This window comes from Oncorhynchus mykiss, chromosome 16 (assembly GCF_057628025.1).
Source record: "Oncorhynchus mykiss isolate SJ-2025 chromosome 16, ASM5762802v1, whole genome shotgun sequence".
Lineage (NCBI taxonomy): Eukaryota > Metazoa > Chordata > Actinopteri > Salmoniformes > Salmonidae > Oncorhynchus > Oncorhynchus mykiss.
Genome location: NC_143037.1, coordinates 69,455,366 through 69,476,762, shown reverse-complemented (window position 1 = coordinate 69,476,762; position 21,397 = coordinate 69,455,366). Strand labels below are relative to the sequence as shown.

General features: G+C 40.7%; 2 protein-coding genes and 1 long non-coding RNA gene across 4 annotated transcripts in view; 1 reads left to right on the top strand and 2 right to left on the bottom strand.

The window, feature by feature from the left end:
* Positions 1 to 8,601, bottom strand: part of bcap31 (B cell receptor associated protein 31) — a 25,469-nt gene extending 16,868 nt beyond the window's left edge. Inside the window, exons 1-4 of one of the 2 annotated variants that reach the window (XM_036947587.2) lie at positions 5,656 to 8,601; positions 5,131 to 5,239; positions 4,650 to 4,750; positions 4,334 to 4,478 (exon numbers count right to left, since the gene is read on the bottom strand). In XM_036947587.2, the coding sequence (XP_036803482.2) occupies positions 4,334 to 4,478; positions 4,650 to 4,750; positions 5,131 to 5,239; positions 5,656 to 5,974 (674 nt within the window). In that variant the 5' untranslated portion in view covers positions 5,975 to 8,601. The remainder of the gene's footprint in view (positions 1 to 4,333; positions 4,479 to 4,649; positions 4,751 to 5,130; positions 5,240 to 5,655) is intronic. The other variant, XM_036947588.2, reaches the window with a different exon arrangement.
* On the top strand, positions 4,334 to 12,240 carry LOC118939570 (uncharacterized). Its single transcript, XR_005036590.2, has 2 exons — positions 4,334 to 4,567; positions 10,611 to 12,240. It is a non-coding gene; the product is annotated as an uncharacterized LOC118939570 (long non-coding RNA).
* On the bottom strand, positions 8,696 to 21,397 carry slc35a2 (solute carrier family 35 member 2). The gene is made up of 5 exons (XM_036947586.2): positions 20,725 to 21,397; positions 18,222 to 18,404; positions 15,529 to 15,680; positions 14,554 to 15,260; positions 8,696 to 9,408 (listed from the first exon to the last, which is right to left on the bottom strand). Exons 1-5 carry the CDS (start codon positions 20,798 to 20,800, stop codon positions 9,381 to 9,383), a joined length of 1,146 nt encoding a protein of 381 aa, XP_036803481.1. The 5' UTR covers positions 20,801 to 21,397; the 3' UTR covers positions 8,696 to 9,380.

Genomic DNA, 21,397 nt, shown 5'->3' with positions numbered 1-21,397 from the left:
ATGCTTAAGTTGAGGTCACTGTATTCGGCAAGGGGCACATGCACAAGATAAGCGTCAGCATTGTAGAGTTACACAGGGGGCAGACGAATGCAGTTCGCCTAGTTTGCTCTCATGCTCATGTCACACAAACGGACCACAGCTCAGTCCCTGTTCAGTTACTGTGTTAAAACTTCATCAGCACATTTCACAACACTTTCACAAAAATGTTTGACATTTCTTTGATATTCCTACTCGTTAGTTTACTGCAGTGGTTGTTGACCTTTAGAAAATAGGTATCACTGCACTTGAACGGTATAGGCTTTTTGGTGTCACGTGAACAAGTCGTGAAATGCCTATCTTGCCAGCTCTAAATCCAACAATGGCGAAATCAACATCAATGATAGCACTAAAAATAACAAGGTGGAACAAAAACGCGCAAGAAATAAAAACAGGAAAAATAACCTATAGTCAGGGCCAGTTTCAATACCATATTTGTAAACAAAAGTCATGTGATTTGTAGTTATATCATTGTTGTAATTCTCTTAGATATGCAGAAGTGCTGGATGTGATACTAATATCACAAATGACACCTCCCTGCTGCCTTCTGTAGGCCTAATACAAAAGCTGGAGCAACCCCTTCCACATGGAGGAAATATGGCTGCAAGTAATCTAACAATGCATTTGATATGCTGTAAATCAGGGATCATCAACTAGACTCAGCTATGGGGTGATATTTATTGAGAGGATGGTCAGGGGCCGGAACATATTTACTAATCATTTGTAGACTAAATTAACCGCAAGAAGCCCAAATCGATATATTTGACTAAAACAATCATTATAAACAATTGCTTACATTTGTATAAAACCACATCTCCATCAGTCTATTAAAGAAAATCCACAGGATGGTTCTTCAAACAAGTTTTTTAAAAATTAAATGTGAATCTTTGTAGCTACTATTTAAGTTACTACCCGCAGTCAACTTGTGCAATACGTTAAGAGATAAAGCAGATTGTGTTCAACTTGTGCAATACGTTAAGAGATAAAGCAGATTGTGTTCATTTCACCAGTCATATTGGAGCGGCAGGGTGCCTGGTGGTTAGAGCGTTGGACTAGTAACCGGAAGGTTGCAAGTTCAAACCCCCGAGCTGACAAGGTACAAATCTGTAATTCTGCCCCTGAACAGGTAGTTAACCCACTGTTCCTAGGCTGTCATTGAAAATAAGAATTTGTTCTTAACCGACTTGCCTAGTTAAATAAAAGGTAAATATTATTTTACATTATGAAGCTTACCATAGTTCCCCAGAACAGTTGAGTTATAAACAGGAGAAAGCAGGAGATGGTGAGTCCATAGTGTTCTACATCTATCGGCGAGTCTGTTGTGCAACACACAAGGTATAGTTAAACTTGTACGCAATTCATTACTAAATGTTTGCCATCTGATTTCTTACGATGGCTTCCTACCAGAAAGAACCAGGTGGGTTTTTTGACTGGCAGCATTTAAAATGTACCGGACCCCTATGCATTGGATGCGTAACCTGATTAGGACATCCACCCACCGTGCTCAGAATAACAGAAATCACATTTATATTATGGTAACTCTCATTAACAGAACGTGTAAGTAAAGGATGGAACAATGTGCGGTCCTCCTTACCTCATTCTGATGCGCACTTTGAAGACGTTAGAATAACTGTCCACAATTACTTTTCCTCGGCCAACAAGACGAGTAACAAACAGCAAAATCACTAGCCTGTCGATCTACAATAACGCATAGTAGCAAAGTTAACCTATTCTATTGGTCAGCTTGTCGAGAAAGAAATAGCCCATTCCAAACAGACACGGACAGTTGTGGGATGATAGATCCCAAATTCATACAACCAGTAGGACTAGGATAAAATGTTTTGTTGAAAAGCAAAATGAGTATGATGCAACAGATAAGAACATTTAGCTTCAAAATTCTTGAATTCTTGAGTAAAAATTTCTTGACACGTGCACAACGCAGCAGGCTACACACAATTTTCATTCCATAAAGCAATTAGCGGAAAAATAGTTTTCAAAAGCGCACTGCACATTCGAGAGGTTTCATGTGACATAAGAAAATATCTGTTAGGAATTTAGAAAGAGGGGAGATCAAATATGCAACAACCAGCACGGGTTGCTAATATGACTAGGATTAACATCAACTAGCACAAGTTGCTAATATGACTAGGATTATCATCAACTAGCACGGGTTGCTAATATGACTAGGATTATCATCAACCAACACGGGTTGCTAATATGACTAGGATTAGCATCAACTAGCACGGGTTGCTAATATGACTAGGATTATCATCAACTAGCAAGGGTTGCTAATATGACTAGGATTATCATCAACTAGCACGGGTTGCTAATATGACTAGGATTATCATCAACTAGCACAGGTTGCTAATATGACTAGGATTATCATCAACTAGCACGGGTTGCTAATATGACTAGGATTATCATCAACTAGCACGGGTTGCTAATATGACTAGGATTGTGCCTTTGGCTACTGGACAATGAAAGAAAGTTGATATAAATGAATTGCCTCTACAGATAGGGTCTGATTTTGGCTAGGCTACTTTGAAGCAAGGTAAAACATGCCTCATAGTGTGCCAATTTTTCCCCGGCTAAAAGCCAGCTTTACCATCTAACGGAAACCCTGGCCATAAGTCAACGCATCCAGAGATCTTTCCTGTACAGTTGCCATTTTTACCCCCCCCCCCATGCTGCACAAATTCATTCATTTGCACACTTTCTGGTTCACTTTCACTGTATAATGAGCTGGATTTGCCCATCTTTGCAAATGGTCATGTTAGTTCTCGTTCGTTAGCATTTAGCTAACAGTGTTTTTGATTTTGCTATTAGTTTGTCCAAATTTAGTTAGCATTCTGGTAAGAGGCCAAATTGGCTATTCTTCCATTTTTAGCACCCCATTGTGTGCTGTGCCGGTAATACCGGAAATCCCAGGATGAGAGAAGGACCGTATTAAAATCTGGATACCGCCCAAGTCTAGCGTGGATTATGCATGGGAATACTTGAGCAAATTTCCTAAATTAAATAACTTGCTGTCAATTTCCTAGTGTTAACAGTCTTATGTCCAACAATGCCACAAACAATCTAACATGATGCAAATAACATGCTATAAACAATCTAACATGTGTTGTCTATACAAAAGGAGTAGACGACATTTCAGCCATTTTTAAATAAAAAAGGGTATATTTGATGTCCCTATGCACTGTTCTGTAACGCCATAAATGAGTTACTTTGATGCCATTTAAGTTGCCAGCCCCTGTGTGAGAGGTAACACTAGGCAGCTAGTAATGTGAATCCTGAGCTATAGGTCTACAGCCAAGCATGGCATTGAGGCTAAATTTAAATCTCATCACCAGTTGCTTGATCACATGTCATTTTGTTTCTCAGATGCAGCTGCCCAAAAGATTACACGTCCAAACACCCAAACCTGGAAGCAGAGGTAGAGCAAAGAAGTAGCACAAATAGCTGTAGTAGCCACTCGAAGGTCTATTTATAGCATACCATTCAGAGGAATATGACAGGGTCCCTGTATGGAGAAGATATGCAGACTGGTCACAACCAGGCATTAAAAAAAATAATAGTTGAATATACACTACGTCAGACAATGCTCATCCTATCATGTTAACCAGACTTTACACTTCGGATGAGACTTGTGAATGGAAAATGTCTAGCTAGCTAGCTCCCCCTCCCACCGGACATTCCTTCAATAGCTACTGTAAAATCTCAGTAGATTAGTAAAGTATACACACCACCTACTCACCACTAGCATAAGGGCAATCGTTTGGGCTGATGACAGAACGTAAGCTTTCATCTTCATGTCTTTTGTCCTACTATCAAGTGATTCCAGCTATTCTATAAAGAACATGAATGGCAGTTATTTTAAACTGTAAAGTTAAGGTAACCTAGTGGTTAGAGCATTGGACGTGTAACCAAAAGGTTGCAAGATTGAATCCCTGAGCTGACAAGGTAAAAATCTGTCGTTCTGCCCCTGAACAAGGCAGTTAACCCAGTGTTCCTAGGCGGTCATTGAAAATAAGAATTTGTTCTTAGCTGACTTGCCTAGTTAAATAAAAGGTCAAATAAACATAATTCAATCAGAAATATGGTGACAAATGGTTGGTTCCTGAAAGGTACAGAAGATGCCTACAGTGATTGTGTACTAAGAAACCAGGAGCGCTAGTGAAAAGTCAGAGTAGCTAAACAGCAACCTCCCTTCCTCAGAAACCATTCTAGAACAAGAACAGACTGGAGCCAGTTGGTGTGCTCCGGGCGGGGGAGGAGGTGGGCAGGCATGGATACTCACACACACAGGAGCAGGGCGAAGCCAGCAATGTACTCATTCCTCTGGGCTCTGAACAACTTCATGTGAATGTGATCTACAGCCACTGGGTTGTTGGTCAGGTCCACCTTCTCAGTCACACTGTACTTTCGCACCTCCCTGAACGCATCTACATAGAAACAGAGACAAGAGCATGGGGAAACTATGGAAGACTAAAGTGGTGTGGGTTTTTCCTCGGCCACTACACAATTTGTGATCGTGAGTACAATTAACAATAAATGATCAAAACCTGTGAACATAAGTTGATGTGATATGTTGGGTGTAGACCACACACACTTACCAATTAGTAAGAAAACTAGAATGGCAATGGCTACAATGAAGGAGGTGTTTCCATAATATGCGATAGTTTGAACCAGACGAGATTTGAAGATCTTACTCCATCTGCAAAGATACATTCATTAAACATTTGAAAGTGAACACAAGACTTGAAACAACTCATCTTATACCGAGACCGGTTATTGAATGGCAAGAAAGAATCACTCCATTAAAAAATTACTGTTGTGTAACCCAACCAAATCTCAAGGTAATTCACATTTTGACTAAAGGCTATTGGGTAATATCTTTAATGTTTGCAATTCCCACTTTGCAATAAGATTTGCCAAGATCGCAAATAATTCAGTGATTATGTGATCAAATCTTTTTAAGCAATAGACGAAATGTTTTTTTTATTTTTATGGCAAATTAGATACTGCACTAGTGGAATTAGACTGTGTGCATGGAGACGGTTTGTTTTGACCAGTTGACTGCAGAGGGTGGCTCACCTCTTGGGGGAGATGAAGGGCACACACAGAAGCAAAACAAAGAAGACCTCCGCATAAAGGAATGTGGCCACGGCCGTCCACTGTAGACTCATGTTGATCAGATAAGATTCTGCGAGAGAAAAAAAATGCATTCGTTAAGCAAATAAAACATAAGAAAGTAACGCTCTTGTTGAAATCAACAACACTACCGTTATCCAACATAATTCAAGGTTATTAGTGTGCTTGCTGTAAACTTTCAAGAATTTTAACATCTTCCATTACCATAAACATACTTTTGGACAGTTGAACACGACAGTCTAAATCAGGTCATTCTATCCTTGAATTAATGCTGGCACAAAATGTTCACATAATTTCAAGGAGAATGGAAAAGAGACAGCAGGACAGATAGGCCTACTGCTAGGAAAGCTGAGTGGCCTGCTGTCCACCCCTGCCAAAACAGACTTATATTCAGTCTGAAAGAAGTTGCCCTAAAGACGCAAGAGTCTCAACAAGACAATGGTGAATAAAATGATATTTTCACTTTACCAGTTGTACATGCTGTTGGTCCTTTTGGCAGCAGGAAGTGGAGATGACTTTCCTGTGGATATTTTTTGTTCACCCGAGGGTAGATTCTGTCGCTTGTATATTTAATATCCTGATACTCTGCACGTGATGCACAACATGTAAACAACCGAAAGTAACTAAACTTCGTTGACCGAAGCACATTTCCAAGCAAATTAGCTGGAAGCGATAAGTGAAATTTGCCAGCTGTTCGCGTGGAACAACTTTCGATCTGTGGTTTGGTTAAGCTAGGCCAGCCATGGTTTACATATTGTGCAAGGTGTTCGTCACGTGCGAATTGCATCAGTATTGTAAATACAAACCGATATACAGACCAGCGTGCTGGAAGTCGGGTTAATAACAGTTCCCTGTGGATATTTTGTCTCAGATTACCTCCGACACACGGACAAAAATCAGCGGACAACAGGTAAAGTAAGTTAAAATGATTCCACTCGCATATTCTAAAAATAGGCTGTGTCTTGCTGCCTGACTACTTAATTTTTATTTAACTTTATTTAATGAATCAGTTAAGAACACATTCTTATTTAGAATGACGGCCTACCCCGGCCAAACCCTAACCCGGGTGACGCTGGGCCAATTGTGCGACGCCCCATGGTACTCCCAATCACAGCCGATTGTGATACAGCCTGGAATCGAACTAACGGAAATATGCAAAAAAAAATGCGACAGCGCGCCAATATGATATCGCTAGCTCCGCCCCCTCTTTGCCTGTTCCCATTGTGACTAATTTGTTCCCATTGGAAACGACAGGCTGTGGTCCATCTTTGGTTAGTTATAAACATCTTTGACTACACTGGTAATACTTGCAATATGTAGAAATCGCGCCGCTATTTTCTGGTTGCTAACATTTTTGTCGTTCGCCTAATTGCAGTGTGACAAAACAAGCAACCGTGTAGAGAACCGTCGCCCAAAAAGTAAAACATTTTAACTTTAAGAAACCTGTCACGCTGTCAGTCATTCAGCCCCTGAGCAAGGCAGTTAACCCACTGTTCCCAGGGCAACGAAGACGTGGGTGTAGATAAGGCAGCACCCGCACCTCTTAATTCAGGATGGGTTTGGTTAAATGCGGAAGACACATTTCAGTTGAAGACATTCAGTTGTACAACTGACTAGCTACCTCCCTTTCATCAATGATGGCTAGTTAATTATACAAGTTGGTAATAGCTGCTAACTAACAAAGGGCTCTACAGTGCAACCACTTTACTCAGATATGGGCCTAAATATTTTTGTGCGACCTGGTATGTTTTATTTAGGAGCTCCAGCGCGCATAGAAAAACATTTAGGCTTTTATTAACTCAAACATCATTGTGCTTCCAAATGTGACGCACACGTGCTTCGCTAACCAGCCAACTGTTTGTAATATCTGGCTGGACATTACGTATAAATTACTAGTAGCTGGAAGTTTGGACAAAGACCAGACATTGCAAACACGAAATAATGACGTAGATAGCTAAATATGCTAGTTAACTAGCATGCTAGCTGGATTTCGAGCAATGGTTGTGACTAAGTTACCTGCTAATGTTCAGCACAGGCCTAATAAAACTCACTTTATGCAACGGTTAGCAGTACTCACCTACAACACTTCAATTATTGGATGCACGGAGACTGGTCTTCCTATAGGGATCTCGACCGCTGAGGTATATCAAAACAGAAACGACGCGTAGTTCGCTTGAGCGCTAATTAGCAAAATGCATTCTTGAAGACTTCCTAGCTAGTTACTTCCTACTTCCGGTGCCAGCTCATCTCATCATGAGACGGGGGTAAAGGTTAAATTGCCCCATACTACAGTATAGTTGAGTCAGAGATGCATTCCAGATACTGATATAGATCATCTTTGTCTAAGGTCAGTTAAAGCACAAGATTTCACATCTGCTTGGTGAAAGAGGGCACAGATCAAAAGTCCATAAAACGAGGTTGGGCAATCTAATCTATTTTAGAAGGTTTCCACTTTTACCACAGCCACAAATACTTTTTCGTACAAATTCATGAAAACAAAAATGTACTTTTTGGTCATAATTTAAGGTTAGGGTTAGGCATAAGGTTGGTTTAAAATCACATTTTAAGAAGATACATTGTAGAAATGGGCGCGAATTATGACTTTGTGGCTGTGGTAACTAGTGACGACCATTTTAGAGGTTTGTATCCTTCCATAATAACATGCTAGTGGGCCCTCTTTGTCAACTAAAATGGTCTGGTAAGTGAAGAAATATGTTGTTGTTTTTTACTTAAATAAAAGGCAAATAAAATATTTTGACATCTAAGCATGTTTATCTGAGAAAGCTTGAACCAACATTGACAATTTTGTAAAATATTTCAATTTGCATGACAAACTAGGACAGTTATTTAATTTCATACATAGTTATTAGGCAATAATTACACACACGTCTCCCAAATCATGATTTTGTCATGCGCATTAACCACCGGTGTGATTATTACCTCTCAGGGTTTAGAGCTTGAGGTAGTCACCTCATACAAGTGCTTGGTCTTCAAAGCACCTGGGTCGCTCCTCTTTTCAGTTCGCTGCAGCTAGTGACTGGAACGAGCAGCAATAAACAATCAAACTGGACAGTTTTATTTCCATCTCTTCATTCAAAGACTCAATCATGGACACTTACTGACAGTTGTGGCTGCTTCGTGTAAAGTATTGTTGTCTCTACCTTGCCCTTTAGCTGTTGTCTGTGCCCAATAATGTTTGTACCGTGTTTTGCGCTGCTACCATGTTGTAATATGGTGTTGCTGCCATGCTATGTTGTTGTCTTATAGGTCTCTCTTTATGTAGTGTTGTTGTGTCTCTCTTGTTGTGATGTGTTTTGTCCTATATTTTTAATCCCCGTCCCTGCAGGAGGCCTTTTGCCTTTTGGTAGGCCGTCATTGTAAATACGAATTTGTTCTTCACCGACTTACCTATTTAAATAAAAGGTTAAATAAAAAACATTCAAAGCTGACATAATAAATATTGTTCAGTAGAGGGCGCCAAATGATCATGGACTGTCTTCAACCCAAATAAAAGTCAACACATATACATTTATTTAGCAGATGCTCTTATCCAGAGCAACTAACAGGAGTAATTAGAGCTAAGTGCCTTGCTCAAGGGCACACCGACAGATTCCCCCCCCCCCCCCTAATCGGCTACAGATTCGAACCAGCGACCTTCCGGTTACTGGCCCAACCCTCTAAACGACTTTTGCTTAGTTGGGTGTTGAACAAACACATCAAACGTTTTAAAAAAAGTGAAATATAGGCTGTGATAGATTTACATTAAAGGCTGATATTAGTGTTTCAATGCATCACACACATAATACAACTAATAATTAAACACTATTCAACAATCTTATGGGGATTAAATAATACTTGTTATAAATGGGTAGATACGGAGCAGAAAAATATTTTTTAACAAGAACTCATGTTAATGTTGTATAGATAAATAGTAAGGCAACAGTGTAAGGAAATATTTTCTGCAAAGGAAGTTTCAACTCCTGATCTGTTACATGTAAACTAAGCATGATTAAAAGATAATGTAATTCTCTTCATACAATACCCATTCGCAACCGAGGCAAACATCTCCAACAGATCTGCTAGTATAGGAATTTCAATTAAATTAATAGAAGGCAATTGTAATAATTTTCCTTTCAACATCACTTTGGCATGAGATGCAGGCATGGTATGCCTTCAGACGTGAAGCACTTTCTTTAGCATCCTTTTTCCTTTTCAGAGGCCCTAGGAACAGAGAGAAAATGGAACACAAAGCACCAGTCAGATATTGTTTTCAAGAAGAGATCTTTGTTCTGTCCTAAGCAAATACTATAACAACCGTATCAAAACAAAGAACATGTTATTGTCTCACATGAACTAATGTGAAAATAAACATTCTCCCTAGGGAGAACTTTAGAACTGTATATCTTACAGCTCTGAAAATAGGGTAGCGAAAAGCTCAAACACTGAATATACATATATATATATATATATATATATATATCAGTACCAGTCAAAAGTTTGGACACACCTACTCATTCCAGGGGTTTTCTTTATACATATGGAATCATGTAGTAACCAAAAAAGTGTTAAACAAATCAAAATATATTTTATATTTGAGATTCTTCAAATTAGCCACCGTTTTTCATTAGAATTAACAGATGTGCCTTGTTAAGTCAATTTGTGGAATTTCTTTCCTTAATGCGTTTGAGCCATTCAGTTGTGTTGTGACAAGATAGTCTTATTTGGTAAAAGACCAAGTCCATATTATGGCAATAACAGCTCTAATAAGCAAAGAGAAATTACAGTCAATCATTACTTTAAGACATGGAGGTCAGGAAATCAGGAATATTTCAAGAACTTTGAAAGTTTCTTCAAGTGCAGTCGCAAAAACCATCAAGCGCTACAATGAAACTGGCTCTCATGAGGACCGCCACAGGAAAGGTAGACGTTACCTCTGCTGCAGAGGATAAGTTCATTTATTTACCAGCCTCAGAAATTGCAGCCCAAATAAATGCTTCACAGAGTTCAAGTAACAGTCACCTCAACATCAACTGTTCAGAGGAGACTGCGTGAATCAGGCCTTCATGGTTGAATTTCTGCAAAGAAACCACTACTAAAGGGCACCAATAAGAAGAGACTTGCTTGGACCAAGAAACACAAGCAATGGACATTAGACCGGTGGAAATCTGTCCTTTGGTCTGATGAGTCCAAATTTGAGATTTTTGGTTCCAACCGCCATGTCTTTGTGAGATGCAGTCAGTGAACAGATGATCTCTGCATGTGTGGTTCCTAACATGGAGGTGGTGTGATAGGGATTTGCTGGTGACTGTGATTTATTTAGAATTCAGGGCACACTTAACCAGCATGGCTACCACAGCATTCTGCAGCGATATACCATCCCATCTGGTTTGCACTTAGGGTTACTATCATTTGTTTTTCAACAGGACAATGACCCAAAACACACCTCCAGGCTGTGTAAGGGCTATTTTACCAAGAAGGAGAGTGATGGAGTGCTGTATCAGATGATCTGGCCTCCACAATCACCCGACCTCAACTCATTTGAGATGGTTTGGGATGAGTTGGACCACAGATGGAAGGAAAAGCAGCCATCAAGTGCTCAGCATATGTGGGAACTCCTTCAAGACTGTTGGAAAAGCATTCCACATGAAGCTGGCTGAGTGTGTGGAAAACTGTCAAGGCAAAGGGTGGCTACTTTGAAGAATCTAAAATATTTTAATTTGTTTAACACTTTTGGTTACTACATGATTCCATGTGTTAATTCATAGTTTGTCTTCACCATTATTCTACAATGTAGTAATAAAAATAGTAAAAATAAAGAAAAACCCTTGAATGAGTAGGTGTGTCCAAACTTTTGGCTGGTACTGTAAGTCAAAAACTCTTAAAGGCAGTGTACTGTATCATTTCCGACAAAAATGGTTGACTTGATGTTTATCCTGATTTTTTCCTCCCCTGATATTCACTTGTCTCTCACTCCCAGTTTATCATGAAAAAATTGTAGGCAAGCCGATGTTACTGGTTTGACTGGGATAGTTGTCTTTTAACATTGATGGACAATAGCATCTCTCGACATCTCTGTCACTACAGGCGATAATTCTTCGTTGGAAAAAGATGCAGGGATAAGAACGGCCTTATGACTTAAACGGATGCAATAGTGCACTGGATCACGGTGATAACACTCCTGGTGGTGCTCTGCACCAAGTGTAATATTACAATGTTAACATTTTGTTAGCTCTACTTATAAAGGGACACAGGATTTTGTACTTGCATTACAATTATACTAAACACAATTATAAACGCAACATGTAAAGTGTTGGTCCCATGTTTCATGAGCTGAAATAAAATATCCCAGAAATGTTCCATATAGACAAAAAGCTTTTTTCTCTCAAATTTTGTGCACAAATTTGTTTTTATCCCTCTTCGTGAGTATTTCTCCTTTGCCAAGATAATCCATCCATCTGACATGTGGGGCGTATCAAGAAGCTGATTACACAGCATGATCATTCCACAGGTGCAGCTTGTGCTGGGGACAATAAAAGGCCACTCTAAAATGCGCAGTTTTGTCACACAACATCGTACAACAGATATCTCAAGTTGAGGGAGCGTGCATTTAGAAGGCAGACTGCAGGAATGTCCACCAGAGCTATTGCCAGAGAATTGAATTATTTTCTCTACCATAAGCCGCCTCCAACGTAATTTTATTGAATTTGGCAGTTTGTCCAACCGGCCTCACAACCACAGATCACATGTAACCACGCCAGCCCAGGACCTCCACGTCCATTTTCTTCACCCGCGGGATCATCTGAGACCAGCCACCCAGATAGCTGATGGAACTGAGGAGCATTTCTTTCTGTAATAAAGCCTTTTTTTGTGGGGAAAAACTAATTCTGATTGGCTAAGCCTGGCTCCCCAGTGGGTGGGCCTACACCCTTACAGGCCCACCCATGGCTGCGCCCCTGCCCATTCATGTGAAATCCATAGATTAGAGCCTAATAAATTTATTTCAATTGACTTGTTTCCTTATATGAACTGTAACTCAGTAAAAGCATTGAAATTGTTGCATGTTGCGTTTATATTTTTGTTCAGTATACATGAATTAAGACAAAATCCAGAGGGATGGAAACCAGCTCCAGTTTTATAAAAGTTTTACTAAAAGAAGTATTATTTGTACAGAGGCATTCGTAAAAAGTGCAAACTAACCATGATAACTATCTTTTTCTTCATAAGTTAATTTCATATCACACAGATATAAATGCATCCAACGCTGAACAGTGATGTGGGACAATAAGACACCAAGTAGAAGCCAGTGGCTCTGTGTCAACATTGAAGGCAATGAACGCAGACAAATTCATCCCATATTGAACAGCTGCTAATAGTCTTTCTGAGGAGGAACACAACGATAACCTCATCATACTGAGACCAGATACTATTTCTTAGGTAACTTAAATAGGTAACATGTAAGTGTTCATTAATTATTCCAGCATATGGTGGTCAGGTCATTTCTCAGAGGCCAAAAGGCTTGGGGATACTGTAGTAAAATGTTGATGACTAAATAAAATATGCTTTTGTCTGAGAGTGTACAGAAATAGCTAAGTCATGAACATAGTAAAAAATTTCAGATAAATACTTTTCTTGATCTAAACAGTATCAATTCGTTTTTCCCCCTGATATTTCACACTGAAAAACAAATTGTGAGAAATATCACCTCCCTTCTGAATTCCATTTGTCAAGCATTTTCAAACTGGCTTTAATAAGTCTATCAATTCATTTGTTTAATGTCAATGATACTAACCCAGACTTAAGATAGAATTCTATATACAGGCCTACTTATTTATGCATTTTAAATGATATGAATTGGCTGTAGGTCAAAAGACTATGAGCAGCTGTATCTGAATTTCTAACCCAATCCAACACCAACAGCCTGAAGGTAAACAAAAACTAAATGAAACAATTCATGACAAAAAAGAATTTTAGCTGCCTAAAAATACAGTATATTGTCCTTGTCAGCTTGATGATTTTAAAGAAACCATTCTTGCAAAATCTAAGCAAGTATGCTCAATATTCTCTGGTAACATTGGGATTTAACTTCGATTTAAAGAGAAAAGCCCCTTCATTTAATATGATAATAAAGCAGACTTGAGTGTAAAAAAAAAACACCCACAACTAATGCTTTATCATTTGATACTTGTCCAGTTTACTCTGTGTTTTTTGCTCAGGGACAAACACTTTCCACTTTGACAAAAAAACATGAAAACATTCCATCAACTCCAGTTGATATCTTAAAAAAAAAAGAAAAGACATCTCAGAGAACAGTTTGTATAAATATGAGCATGAGCATATTTCCACAAACCTGTCACAATTAGTCAAAGCAAAAAATGAAATTATAAATGTGATATTATTTATGCATTTTTCAACTTTTGTCAACAAATGATATCATTACTGTACAAATGAAAGAGAAAAGGCACAGCATGACCATTAGCTCAGGTGGTGCCCAAACTAGCCCGGCCCACCCTAAACTGGCCTCCATTTTAGGCGCCGTTAGGATGGGATTCGATTAGTTGGGTCTACACCCGAGGAGCTCAAGCGAGAGCAGACAGAAATACATTAATTCCGGAACACCTCAAACTCCTTTTCAGTTTCTAGGTTTATAGACATTTATAAAGTCGCCATGCCAATTGGAAGTCTTTCAACTATATTCCATTATAGTTCAGATGGACAACCATCTCTGCAGTACTCCACTAATCAGGCCTTTATGGTAGAATGGCCAGACTCTCTGTCTAAAGAGTTGTATCCAAGTAACTAGGTTTCTTGAAGAACATAACTTCAATTAAAAAAAAACAACTAAAGTTGCAGCTGTATTTTATGTCCTCTGGCAAGTCATCTAGATATGTGGTAAGGCTTTCTTTTGATTAAAAATACATTGTTTAAGGCAAAGAGGGGTCTGTAGAGAACTAAGTATTGAAAGCAAAGATATTCCCAGAGGCATGATTAACATGAACAGAATATCACAAGTTTTCATACTTCACCCTCTTGTGCTTTCAAAAAGTATTGAAACTTAGCAGACTACTGCACGAAAACGGAGTTAAAATCTCTGGCTACCCATTCCATTATAGGCAGAATACACTGATGGGTAGTCTGAGGAATAACAACCTTGGGCTATCTACAGAACTAAAATACAGCGATGCCGTACCCCTTCCGTTTGTATCAAAAAAATCTATTGATATGAAGTTCCCAAATTAAATATAAGTAGCAGAAAGATAAAGATGGAAGGCAAAGTTTGTTTTAGTCCAGATGGAAAAATAATGAGATTTGAAAGGAAGAAGAGAAGGACAGACAGGATTGCAGAGCGCTCATTTCACCAGGACTGACTTTGGGAGGAAAGCTTCCGTCTCCGAGTCTCCAGCGCCGTCGGCCAGACTGTGGCTGGAAGAGGAGAGGGTAGCAGTAGACGGGGAGGGAGCAGCTGCTTTGGGCAGACTATACATATAGACAGCTCCAATGACCAGACCAGCACCCAGAGTGAAGAGGAGGTCCACGTGGAACCCAAAGAGGTAGACAGAGACGACAGTGGAGACGATGATGGAAAAGGAAGTGGCGAACCCCTTCAGGATGTTGTCTGCGTACTTCACTACCACCGCCACCAGTAAACCCCCAAAAGCCTGGTTAAAGATGACGCCCCATACCATGGGTGTGTACCCAAACAGGAAGCCCTTCTCTGCAATGGCAAGGCCATCGTTCCACCACATGCCCAACAGGCCTAGTAGAGTGCCAAATATGCCCAGCTGGATGTTCCTCATCCACACAGAGGCTGAACTGCCCTTAAGGATTTTCTCAAAGTACACTCCAGCAAAGCCAGAGGAGAGGCAGGACACTATCACTGCCACCAGTCCTTTGGCATAGTTCTGGCTCGGTCCAGTGACGGTAGTCTCCTTCTGTTTTCCTTCCTGCTCCAGCTGTACGATAGCAACCCCAGCGAACAGCAGGAGCAGGGACAGCCACTGAATCCGTGATAGGCTCTTCCGCAGCATCAGCACTGAGAAAAGAGCTGTGGTCAGAATTTTCAGCTGGTAGGTCACCTGGAGAAATAACCACAACATTCATTAAACCAAACAGCATTTAACAACATACATTTTGCATATTGCAGACTAAAATCATTAAAACTTTTTTTTTTTTTTTTACTTACAGGAGGGTATGGGAAACAAAACAAAAAATGGCATTATAGGCTATTGTGGGGTACTCAAGGGGTTTATGCTTGTGGTAAAGTGATTTGCTATGAGATATCATAATCAAGGATGCGACGCTAGAAGAAACATATCTCATTACCAGGCAGCCAGAGCAACTAACCTGGAAAGTAGCTGCGGGTAAATTGGAGATAGCCACATACTGGAGGTTGTTCTGCAAGGTATAGATGAGGGCTGGGACAGCCAGTTTAAGCGTGTCCTTGTATTGGATGACAATGGAGTTGTACTGCAATACAATAAACTCCTTTAGGTTTCCTGGGAGAGGGAGAGAGCGAGTTGATTGTAAGAGACAGGTGAAAATGCAGACCACCACATATACATTTTGCAGGTAGGTCATGTGTATTGACAACACAAATTAGCCAAGTATTGAACTTTAAAAAACAAAGCCAAAATGTTTCTGCAGTAAACACAATGTAAATGGAAATATTTAAGATGAATAAAGTTCATATTCAGTTAAGAGTAATTAACAATGCTTCCAGGGCTATATTCATTTGTGTACTGGTTGATGGTCAGTAGCAGAATTGTTAACGAATGTTATGGGTTGTTATGTCGTTTGATAGTGATTGACATCAGGGCTACTGAAGGTACAAGGACCCAGGACACACTGATTATTATTGTATTGATGACATTATGAACACCGATTCTACAGCAGCTGGCAAAGTCACTGTCTTTTGTTTTGACTTTGTACAAGATTCTCAGGCTGATGTTTGGAGAACATTGGGTACTGATTAGAATAATAAGGGCCTGTCTCCAATTCATGTTCTTTGCTTCTGCTCTGGAGGTGTTCTCCCTGAATTTTTGTAAAACATTTCTGTTTGATATTAACAATGACTTCGCTCCTTGGTTCCACCGAAAATCCCCATTACACACATTAACCCATTCTAGTAAGCTATATGGAATGTTTAATACTGGTCAAACCAAGCATAATTTTGCTATTTGATTTAGAATTTTAAGACCCCTTGAAGTCAATTTGAGAAATTACTCAGTACTTTGTTGAAGCACCTTTGGCAGTGATTACATCCTTGAGTCTTCTTGGGTATGACGCCACAAGCTTGGCACACCTGTATTTGGGGAGTTTTTTTCCATTCTCTGCAGATCCTCTCAAGCCCTGTCAGGTTGGATGGGGAGCGTCGCTGCACAGCTATTTTCCAGTCTCTCCAAAGATGTTAGATCGGGTTCAAGTCCGGGCTCTAGCTGAGCCAGTCAAGGACATTCAGAGACTTGTCCCGAAGGCACTCCTGCATTGTCTTAGCTGTGTGCTTAGGGTCGTTATCCTGTTGTAAGGTGAACCTTTGCCCCAGTCTGAGGTCCTGAGTGCTCTGGAGCAGGTTTTCAACAAGGATCTCTCCTTTTCTCCGTTCATATTTCTTTCGATCCTGACTAGTCTCCCAGTTCCTGCCGCAAAACTAAATAAACACAGCATGATGCTGCCACCACCATGCTTCACCGTAGGGATCGTGTCAGGTTTCCTCCAGATGTGACACTTGGTATTCAGGCCAAAGAGTTCAATCTTGGTTTCATCAGACCAGAGAATCTCGTTTCTCATGGTCTGAGAGTCTTTAGCTGCCTTTTGGCAAACTCAAAGGGGGCTGTCATGTGCCTTTTAATGAGGAGTGGCTTTCATCTCGCCACTCCACCATAAACACCTGATTGGGGGAGTGCTGCAGAGATGGTTGCGCATCTGGAATGTTCTCCCATCTCCACAAAGAAGTATTTAGCTCTGTCAGACTGACCATCTGTTTCTTGGTCACCTCCCTGACCAAGGCCCTTCTCCCCCGATTGCTCAGTTTAGCCGGGCGGCCAGCTCTAGGAAGAATCTTGGTGGTTTCAAACTTCTTCCATTTAAGAATGAGGGAGGCCACTGTGTTCTTGGGGACCTTCAATGCTGCAGAAATGTTTTGGTACCCTTCCCCAAATCTGTGACTCGACACAATCCTGTCTGAGATCTACGGACCATTCCTTCAACCTCATGGCTTAGTGCACGTCAGAGCAAAAACTATCAACTGTGGGACCTTTCCAAATCATGTCCAATCAATTAAATTTACCACAGGTGGACTCTAATCAAGTTGTAGAAATATGATCAATGGAGGACGATCAATGGAAACAAGATTCACCTTAGCTCAATTTCGAGTCTCATAGCAAAGGGACTTATGTAGTAATAAGGTATCTTTTCATTTTTAATACATTTGCAAAAATGTTTAAAAAAATAACACTTTTTGCTTTGTCATTATAGGGTATTGTGTGTAGATTAATAATTGTTTAATCCATGTTAGAATAAGGCTGTAAAATAACAACATGTGGAAAAGGGGGAAGGGGTCCGAATACTTTCTGAATGCACTGCACATGTGTGAGTCTCACCTTTACCCAGAGGCGTCATATTAGTTTTGTAGCCCAAACTGTTCAGACAGAAGTTGGCAGATCGGCTGTACCGACTTCAGATAAGTCTCAAGACGCTTGTGGGGGTCGTAGAGCAAAACAGAGAACACCCTTTGTGTTCCTGAGTCTCATCTGTTCACCATAGTTTGTAGGCCAAACTGTTCAGACGCTACAGACAATTATGAGAACACCGATTTCCGTGATGTCTCATGGTCTGACAAACACCGCTCCAGCTCTGCCGGCAGATGCGGAAGTGCGACAGACAGTAGGGGATTTAGATGCATCAAATGCAAAAACAAACATATCTAGAGCTTAAACGGGCAGATTTTTATTGGGGATTTTGTATTATGCTAATTAAATTTCTGTAAAGGCGCGGACATCGACCTTAGGGGGTTTCAATGTTCAATAATTGAGGCTTACCTTTTCTCTGGAATAAAATGATGAGAAGGCAGGTAAGTACTTTGAGCACCTCTGCCATAACCACTGCAGAGGTGGTGAAGAAACGATCACCGGGCAGCGTACGGACATAGCGAATGCTGAGGATGAGAGAGGCATTCTGGACAACAAGGATGGCCAAACTGATGTATTTCAGCTTTCTGTTCACTGTAGTAAGAAGACAACATCAGATGACATCATTAGACTACTTTGCATTGCATAGCTGAAAATCCAAGTCAGTTGAACCAGATGAAAATCTATTCTCACAAGACATAGGCAGAGCATAGCTTTGGGACAACTTCGGGAGTCTGTGTATTGGTTGGAACCCCTCCGTCGTCACCCCCCAAAAAAGTTTCCTGTCAACAAAACCATATGTATAATCTCTAAGGATTTTACTTATCAGACATAACGTAAAGTTGTTCCTAGCTATCAAATAAACATCTGGGCCTCCCGGGTCACGCAGTGGTCTAGGGCACTGCATCGCAGCGCTAGCTGTGCCACCAGAGACTCTGGGTTCGCGCCCAGGCTCTGTCGCAGCCGGCCGCGACCGGGAGGTCCGTGGGGCAATGCACAATTGGCCTAGCGTCGTCCCGGGTTAGGGAGGGTTTGGCCGGTTGGGATATCCTTGTCTCATCGCGCACCAGCGACCCCTGTGGCGGGCCGGGCGCAGTGCAGGCTAACCAAGGTAGCCAGGTGCACGGTGTTTCCTCAGACACATTGGTGCGGCTGGCTTCCGGGTTGGATGCGCGCTGTGTTAAGAAGCAGTGCAGCCATGGCTTTCGACCTTCACCTCTCCCGAGCCAGTACAGGAGATGTAGCGATGAGACAAGATAGTAATTACTAACAATTGGATACCACGGACTTGGGGAGAAAAGGGGGTACAATTTTAAATGAAAAAATGTAAATAAAATAAACATCTGAATCCAACTTTTGTCCAAACTGTACCATATTCCTGCTGTGTAAACAGTCGTAGATTATGTGTTAAGAAGTCTTGCGTGGTCTAATGGCAGCCTGCTGTCTAACTCGGCAGGAATATGGTGTGGTTAGGACAAAACTTGGATTGTTACGTTTATTTGATAGCAAGGGATAAGAACGTTGCCAGCCAATATGGACGACTGGGTCACATCCATAGATGCAGAACAAAAAGAGTGGGTCCCGTCTCTGGCAACTGAACTGATAGAACAAACGACCAGCCGGCTTGGGTTGCAACCCTAGATGTATAGGGACTATAACTTGTGGAAGGAAGATATTAATCCAAATAACGTTTATGAAAATATGTCAATTGTTATTTGAATATGTTGTATAAAAGTGATAATGCCCTCGAATCCGGTGTTTGGAGGATATATTGGTACGGTTTGCCATCTCAGGCGTAACAACACCCGTGCCAATATATCCTCCAAACACTGGCTTCTCAGGCGTTATCACTTAAATACCATGGCTAGAATTTAACACATTTGCCGCTAGAACTGTGTTCAACATGCACTGAAGTAGATAGCTGGCATGTTTACCAGATAGCTACAGTTGTTGCCTTTGTATCCAAACAAAATTACTTGCTAGTTTAGCTAACCAAAACATCAGTCCTAGCTTGCTATTATGGAAATTGAATTCAACAATGCCAATGTTTTAAATTTGACTTTTACTTTCAAAAGCAAACAGAACATATTATTATTATTATAATAAACTACTGTGCTGATTTAAACCGTTCATTGTTTAAGTAATAAGGCCCGAGGGGGTGTGGTATACAGCCAATATACTACAGCTCAGGGCTGTTCTTACATAAGACGCAACTCGGAGTGCCTGGATACAGCATTTAGCCGTGGTATATTGGCCATATACCACAAACCCCCAAGATGGCTTATTGCTATTATAAACTAGTTACCAATGTAATTAGAGCAATACAAATAAATGCTTGGTCATACCCGTTGGTATAAGATCTGATAAACCACGGCTGTCAGCCAATTAGCATTCAGGGCTCGAACTACCCAGTTTACAATTATTAATATCTGCCTACTGTACGATAAAGGACTACTATTTTCACATGTTCCTACTAGTTGTCTGACTTGTATGGTTGGTTGATTCATATTAGTTACATTAAGGCGCAGTTAACTCAAACAGGTGTGAGGAGTTTCTGACCCCACCCTCACCTGGCTGTAAAAAAAAGAGAAAGACAAGTTCCACATCACCAAAGTTACAACACACACAGGCTCAATGCATGAAAGAGGCTATAGCTAACGTTTTGAATGCAACTTTCAGAGTCACACAAACACATATATATACGCTGAATAATAGGCCATATCCTCTGCCTGGATACTTTATTAATGAACTAGGTAGCTATTTTAAAATAGCTAGATACGAGCCACTGACACTGCTGTAGCTGTATAGTTAGTTAGCTAACGTTAGCTAAATGAGCTAACATGGATAGCAAATCAACACAGTACAGTCTGCTAAACATCATGCTAACTAGCAGCTGAACAAAATATAGTTGTACCTTCACTCTGTCTAGGAGAGGCTGTCTTCTCCTCTCCAACTCCTGTCCCTTGGCCGTTGTTGTTGCCCCCTGCCATGTTGGCATTGACGTTATGTGAACTGGAATGTGTTGTCACCTAGCCAGTGAGCTAATTCCTTGCCTTTGACTTTCACCTAATGTTAGCTAATTTAGCACTGGTAGCTAGCTTGCATCCAATTGCTGTTGCAGCCCCTTTCACACGTCAACTGACAACGAGTGCTAGGATTCCCAACCCCACTAGCTGAGCCATTCCACGTTACGATTAAAACACTGATGTGTTGTTTTTACTTCACAATCATTTCCTTGTTCGCTGGCACATTCACAAAACCCCCAGAGCTTCCAGTACAGATGATCCTATTGGTTGTTGAGTTGAGGGACAGCCTCTCCGTCGTTCGGTGGTACTGATAGGACCAATCGAATGGTCTAAAATGTGCAAATCCCGTCGATGCAAACAAAACGAACTCGCCAATTAACCGCCATTATTGTCCTCATCTTCTGCAGACCATAAAGACGACTACTGTATTTCAACATTAGCCTAAAACGATTACGCCAGACTCAAATTATAGGCTACGGCAGCATTGCACTCGAGCTGTGAAAGAAAGTATCAACTAATGGTCCGCCTGTCTTTGATGAGAGAAACCAAGTTTGATGTGCT